This window comes from Crocodylus siamensis, chromosome 5, assembly GCF_052110815.1.
Source record: "Crocodylus siamensis isolate JL-2025a chromosome 5, ASM5211081v1, whole genome shotgun sequence".
Taxonomy (NCBI): Eukaryota; Metazoa; Chordata; order Crocodylia; family Crocodylidae; genus Crocodylus; species Crocodylus siamensis.
The window spans coordinates 8,670,732-8,677,856 of record NC_143399.1 but is presented as its reverse complement, the minus strand read 5'-3'; the positions used below and the strand labels follow the sequence as shown (position 1 = coordinate 8,677,856).

At 45.6% G+C, this 7,125-nt stretch overlaps 1 protein-coding gene across 1 annotated transcript in view; it reads left to right on the top strand.

Annotated features, from left to right (window-relative positions):
* Positions 1-218: 218 nt before the first annotated feature.
* Positions 219-7,125, top strand: part of NRDC (nardilysin convertase) — a 42,578-nt gene continuing 35,671 nt past the window's right edge. Inside the window, exons 1-3 of the mRNA XM_090048922.1 lie at positions 219-617; positions 5,399-5,708; positions 6,448-6,529. Of these exons, the coding sequence (XP_089905048.1) occupies positions 292-617; positions 5,399-5,708; positions 6,448-6,529 (718 nt within the window). The 5' untranslated portion in view covers positions 219-291. The remainder of the gene's footprint in view (positions 618-5,398; positions 5,709-6,447; positions 6,530-7,125) is intronic.

The window sequence follows — 7,125 nt, the reverse complement described above, 5'->3', positions numbered from 1 at the left end:
TTCCTGAAAGGGAGCCAAACCAAGCATTTCCCACCCCCCCAGCTCCCGAACCGCTATGGTTCATCCCATGTTACGTCACAAGCGGCCTCACTAGCCAATCGGGAGCGAGCGCACCCTGGCGGCGGCTGACATTGGCCCCGCGAGGGCACGTGACCAGCAGGCCGAACGCAGATTGGCGGGGCGGGCGGGGCTAGACGGACTCCGATGCACCTCAGCACCCGCCGCGGGAGGCGCGCGCGAGGCACGACGTGCTGCTGGAGGCGGCCGGCGGGGGCGGTGCTTCCGCCGTGGATGCGGAGGCTCTGGGCCGTGATCGCGCGGAGCACGCCGGGAAGCAGCACGCGAGCGGGGCGGGCCCTCAGCTTCGCCGGCCGCCTCCACCCGCCGCCGCCCCCCGGCCCCGGCCCCGGCCCCGGCCCCGCCATGCCCGGCAGGAACAAGGCCGCGTCCAGCTGCAGCTGCCCGGAGCTGCCGCCGCCGCAGGCCGGGGAAGGTGGTCACGACGCCAAGGGCCGGCTGCTCCCGGACCCCGACGCGGAGGGCGGCGACCGCCGGCCCGGGCCCGGCCTGGGCGACCCCGACATCGTCAAGTCCCCCAGCGACCCCAAGCAGTACAGGTGAGTCCTCCTGCACCTGCCCTGTTCCCTTCCCAAACGGGTGCCCCTCGGAGCCGCCTCCACCTTTCTGTAGTGTCCGCTGCCCCCCCAAGTCACCGAGTTCAGGTGAGCATGAGGGAATGGGTGTGGGAGCCTGGGGCGGCTTTGAGCTGCTTCACGCCCTGATTGAGCAAGGCGCTTGGAGGCTCAAACGCGGTCCGGCTACTCGTGTGACGTTTGAGCAAACTGGCAACTGGTTTCCTTCCCAAGGGGAGGGAGGGGGAGGGAAGGTGAGTTGTCCAGAGTGGCTCGAGTGCTTTGAAGGCCATCTAAAGGGGGTCATGATTGGGTTGTGATTGCTCCTCGCTGCTGCATTCAGACTCCTTGAGTCCCTCTAAAAGCAGAACAAAGTTTTCCTAAAAGAAGTACCAAAGGCTCTTGGGTGCACTATTGGACATGGGTGTGATTTGAACAAATAGAATGGTTTAACTAATGTCAAGTGTCGTGTCAAGCATGTTGGACATCTCCACTTCTCATGAAACCCGCGTCCTTTCCTCATTTTAGGTGACCGTGTAGATAGCAAGGTTGTCATTTTCCTTTCCAAGGGAATTGGTATCAAATCATTAATACGGTCGTTGAATTCCTGTGCAGCACTCGCTCTCCCGATTTTGGAGAGAATAGTGGGGAAGCGGGCGTCTTTCCTGAACACAGGCTGCTCTGACTGGAGCTACCTGAGAACAGCCTGCAACTTCAGCCCTGTTGATCAATAAATGGTCGCTGGCTAGTGAGTGTTTTTTGTTTTGTTTTTTCTGGATGGGTTTCTCTGAAGAATAGAGGCAAAAAAATGCCAGGGAATATCGTCATCTTTTGACTAGGAAAAAGGCTCATACTAAACTCTCGGCTGAGTTCTGAATTTGCGGCGACGATGAAAATGAATGAAGTGACCTTCCTGCTGCCTGCATGGAGAGGCTTTGTCATGTGGTGTAGGGAAACAGCTGTCCTAGTCCCTCGCCAGCCCGCTTTATTCTGTCTTGTCCTTCTTCCTGTTTAGGTTTTGTCCCACTTATTGTCAGGCAAGTCTGATGGAAGAATGCCGTGTAAGTGCTGTTCCACCGTGAAAATCCTGCACTTTCCTTGCCTCTCTCTCTCCCTCCAGGGAAAGAACAGTGACTGTACCAAGCACTTTTGAAATTTTACCCTTAATAAATAGAACTCCTGACGTTTCCATCCGCTGTGCCAAACGTGTGTTGCAAGAAAAGGATTCTGAGAAGTTTAACAGAACACACGCTGTCTTTATTCCTGGACTCAGACATTCATGTTTCTGTCTGTACACCAGACCTTCTAACATAATATTAATTTTTCTCCAAGAGAGTCTGCCATTCTCGTTATCAAACTGCACCTTTCACTCTTACATTGACACTAATCTTACAAAAGGAGTTATGATGATGGTGGAGTTTAGATTAAAGTTTACTTTTAATAACCTGGAAGGAAAAAAAGGCATGTTTGCATGCGCTGCTACATGGCATGCCTGGAGGTTTGCATTTCAGTTTAGCCTTATTGCTGGATTTAATTGACTTTATTTTTGGATGTTTAAAGTGTTCTATAAACATTTAACCTAAACTCCCATGTATCTCGGTGTTTACTCAGTACTTTAAAAAGGCAGTTACTTTGTTACATATAAAATGCTTTGAACTTGGATGTTTTGTTTTGTTACCAAAAAATGCAATAGCAGACAAGACATCAAGTGTCTGAAACCTGTATCGTTGCTGGAATTTTAGTTTTCTGCATGGAACAGCTCTAGCCTGCTGGCTTCTGGATGGCTGACCTGAGGAAACACCTTGTCATGAGACCAAAGCTTCCAGTTTAAACATCATGGGGAGGACTGTAGTTTCTGTTTAAAACAAGAACTTTCCTTTCCTTTATTCATCTGTTTTCTGTGTGGACACTAACAAAAACCAAGAAACAAACCCTTCTAAAAAGCAACCAATGTGTGCTATCCTTGCTCTTTGCTTTGGGTTCAGTGATTGGCTTTACTCAATGCTCTGCATACTAATTAGTGTTCAGTCATGTATTGATTACACTTCTGTCCCTTTCCATCAAAGTAAAACATGGAAAAAGTAAAGGACACCAGTCTCGCCCGTTCTCTCTACTCAGCATTACTTAACTCTGTTCTGTAGTCTCATTAACTGAAAGCTAGTCACCTTGAAATAGATGCCTAAATTATCTGCTACCCTGCTAATGGAAGCTGTTTCTCTGCCTTATTACATAATCTTTTCAGTCCCTAGGGAGAGTGAGGGCACGAGTAACAAAAAAGTGTCATTTGTTACTTATTTATAGTGAAACAAGAAAATGGGAGATGTAAAGGCTTCAGTAGCTAAACAGGCTTTTTTTAAACTTGGCTCCACAATTCTTTTGAAAACTATGTTGGTTTATCTTGAACAACTGTATATTAGAAGCAGATGGCTGCACATTGTGGGACCATGAAAAAGCTGAAGAAGCTAATTTTCTAGAGCAGCGAAGAAGGTAGGGGTGCACTCTAGTCATCCCAAAGCTCTGCTGAGGCTTGCTTTCTGAGTAAATGCTGTAGGGTCAGCAGTTGCATAGTTAAAGTTTTGTAAACAGCTTTTCCAAATTTGTATATATGTGACATTATTTTCAAGCAGACTAAACTATTGTAAGCGGTTCTGTTATGGAAAACGTCTGTCATGCTGCTGTGATATCCTTACTGCCTCTGCTAAACTGAATGAAAGATAGACATCTCCATTTGTTGAGAAATAGGACCATTGTCATGGCTGTGCCAAGTATGACTGAATCCCTTTCCAGACTGACAATAATTGTAGTTGGCAACTTACTGGGATTTTGAGATTTAGTTTTGATCTTTCATATGTTAAATCACAATAAAGGCTTATGGCGATTGAACAGAAGAACATGAGACTCATCTGGGAAAGATATAAAAGCAAACTTCTTGGTCACAGTGTGTAATTTAAGATGCCTAGTTCAGGGCACAGGTACTGAGAAGGTGTGTCATGGCAGTAGTTTTACAGATTTGTCATCTCTATAATAGCAAGATGGCCAGTATGATGATTTCACTTAGATTGAGGCAGGCGCAGTTTAAAGTTGTGGAGGGACAAGTGATATTTTATACATATCAACCTCACTTTCCCTATATATCTGTGGATACTGTTTAAATAAGACAGGCTAGAGGAAAACAATGACTTGGATTGTGGAAGAGCTGCTAAAAAGGGATGGTTACGGCCTCATTGCTAATACAGGTGAGCAGACCCTTGGAAAACCCTAATATACTTGGGAGGGTGTTAGATCCCTCTTTTAAAGGGGCTCTGGTGCATGGGTCTGCCTGCAGAGAAACAGTTTGTTTCTGGACGTATTTTTCTAAGGGAGGTAACCCAACCTGTTCGTGAAGCCCTGCTGCCCCCACCCCACCAGTGCAGCATGTAATAGTTGTGCAAGGAAGTAGAGGAAAAAAAGTGAGCTTTTATCTCACAGTAAAAATATCGATCTGATTTCTACTAATATTACTAGCTACTTCCATTTTTCTCAAAGCGCTCGTCAAACTCGTTTTGTGCTTTGTTTCCACTTTTAGTTTGCCAAGTAAGGTACTCTGCCTTTACTTGATTGGACACCTGGCAAGTCCATATTTCATAAACCGTTATTCCTGGTCACTCCTGGTAGTGCTCAGGGGAACAGGGATTTCCCCAGTGCCTGCTGGTCCCTTCTGACTAGTTTGTAACAGGCCGCTAGATCCCCCCTCAGCCTTCTCTTGCGGAGGCTGAACAGGTTCGGGTCCCATAGTTAATGTTATAGAAATTAATGTGTGGGGAGACTTTCTTATGGAAGTCAAAGGCACATCATATCAATGGTAGAAATGTAAGGGTAGGCTAATTTTTTCCTGTTTTCCTATAGTATGGAACAGCTGTGGTTGTCAACAAGATCCCTATTGTTATAGGTGCTGTAAAAACATATCAGGGAGACTGTTTCTCTTCTGAAAAGCTCAAGATTACTTTTAGTATGAAATTTCATCTTTTTCAGGTGATTTCAGGGACTGGTCTTGTATCATTGTTTTCATACTTATATTGGTGTAATATTGTCCCACATAGATTATATAAACCCCTGAACCAAGTGACTTTACCTGGTCTGGTTCAGTGTTACCCTGAAAACTGTCAGGAAACTTTTACTGATATAGATTGTCTGCAGTTCTCTCAAGGCAAACAGGCTGTTATTTATTACATGTTTTCCTGCCATCTGGTGTTGAGGAGCTGTGGTAGTATCCCTTCAGATAGAGATGTCAAACTCACCTTGGGGCTTCTTGCAGCTGGATCCAGCCTGGGGCACAAGAATGATCTGGGGGCAGCAAGGGGTTTGGTAGCAGCACTGGGTCCAGAGGTAGCAAGCAGCCTGACGGCAGAGGGGTATGGTGGTGGCACTGGGTGTAAAGGAGTTGTCCGGGGGCAGCGGCAAGCCAAGCTCACGGCCAACAGCCATGGCTAGTGGGGCCAAACCTTTTAATTCTGCTGGAGGCCTGGTATGCCAGATAGAGCTGCTCCTTTGGCCACATATTTGACACCCCTGTCCTAGGATAAGCCACATATCTATTAGATACTTTGGTATAGCTTGTATTGGTGTATGGTACGGATGTAAATTATGCTAGAATTCATGGTTGTCCTCTGTTTCTTCTGTTGAGGAGCCCCATACAGTTATGGTAAATCTGGAAATTCCTGTGTTTGGCCATTCAGAGGTTTTAGGAAGCAACTGATGTCCAAGTATTCACACAATTGTTCTCCTAGGTACATCAAATTGCAAAATGGATTAAGTGCACTGTTGATTTCGGATTTAAATAACATGGACGGTGCTCCTTCTGCACTGTCTTCAGAAGGGGAGGATGATGATGAATCAGAAGATGAAAGTGATGAGGATGACTCTGGGGCAGAAATTGAAGATGACAAGGAGGATTATGATGATGAGGACTGTGATGATGAGGAAGAAGAGGAAGAAGGTGAAAATGATGATGGAGAGGAACTCAATGACCCTGACAGTGAATTAGAAGAACTAGCAGAAAAGGAAGAGACAAGAAAGAGGGGCTGTACAGAAAAGCAGGTATGTATTAATGCTATAAAATGAAAAATGGTTACCTGGAGAACTTCTGCTTGTTTACGAACTCTGTAGCTCTTGGTTGGGTGCTCCTTCTGACCTGGTCCTGCGTTCTTGTGTGTCACCTACCTAATCTGTCTTAGAGCTTTTATGGTCATCATCACTTTTATGCAAAGACCCTATCTTTCTTACCCAGAGGAGAGCCTGTGCTGTTTCTCAGATGCAAGGCCTGCCCAGTGATTGCCTCAGAATGGAATATAATATAGTCCTTGTGACTGCTTACAGACATGGGGAGGGGAACAACCAACAAACCACTTTAGTTTCAGCTCAGCATGCCCCCATACTGAGCACAGTGCATGCCCAGAAGAGGTGCTGCGTTAGTTGGACTCAGCTTGCCCAACATCTGTATAGATCACACAATTCAGTGGGGGGTTTTGGCACTTTTACCTAAAGCTGATTCTATCAGCTGTTAGATAAAAGTGCCAAAAAGCCCTGCTGAAGCACCTGATCTGTACAGACACTGTGGAGCCGGGTCAAACTGATGCACTTCCTCTTCTAGTGAAGTGCTGTTTTGTTTTGTTTTTGGTTTTTTTTCTTCTCATCTGTCAGTGGCCTGTATGTCCACTTCTTCTGTACCAGGTGGGGAATAGAGTAAATGTATGATAGCTTTGAAATATCCCCTTACTAGGTCAGATGTTGCTGTTCCTGGAGAAATGGCTCACTGTGGATGTTGTGTTTTCTCTAGTCTGCAGCTGCCCTTTGTGTTGCTGTTGGTAGTTTCTCTGATCCTGAAGATCTGCCTGGATTAGCACATTTTCTGGAGCACAGTATGTATCTGCTTATATTTCACTCTTTTCTGCTTCTGTGAAAGGGTATGATTTTTAGTTTAGGTAAGAAGCAGCAGCATTTTAAAAATGTATAACTGCTGTTTTCATTTCAGCTAGTCAGTGTCTGACACTTTCCTGCTATTTGCTTAGATGAATTAGTGTGTACACAACACACCCAGCACATGGAGCAGTAGGTAGTGCAAGGTTCTATACAGCTTGCTACTAAAATGCTTGTGTTGATCTGAAGGAACTAGTCCCATCTAAGAGTGATTGAGTAGTTGTCTCCCTTGTTGGACAGCAGTGACTGGGACAGTGGAAGATTATGGGTGCAAAGCAGCTATTTCAGAACTCTATAACTAAATTCAGAACTAGTGTAAGTAATTTCTTTTGCACTACACCAGATTTTGGCTTCCAGCACCAGTGTCTTTTTTGCAAAAGAGCCCAGTTGTGTTCCAAATGTGATTGTACTGAAGGTTAATAAAGGACATATATATGAGACTCAGGCATTTAATTTGGGTTGTGATCAGAGCCATGGTTTGGTCATTCTTTATTCCTAACAAAAGTTGGTAATATTTGGTGAACTTAATTATTCTGTT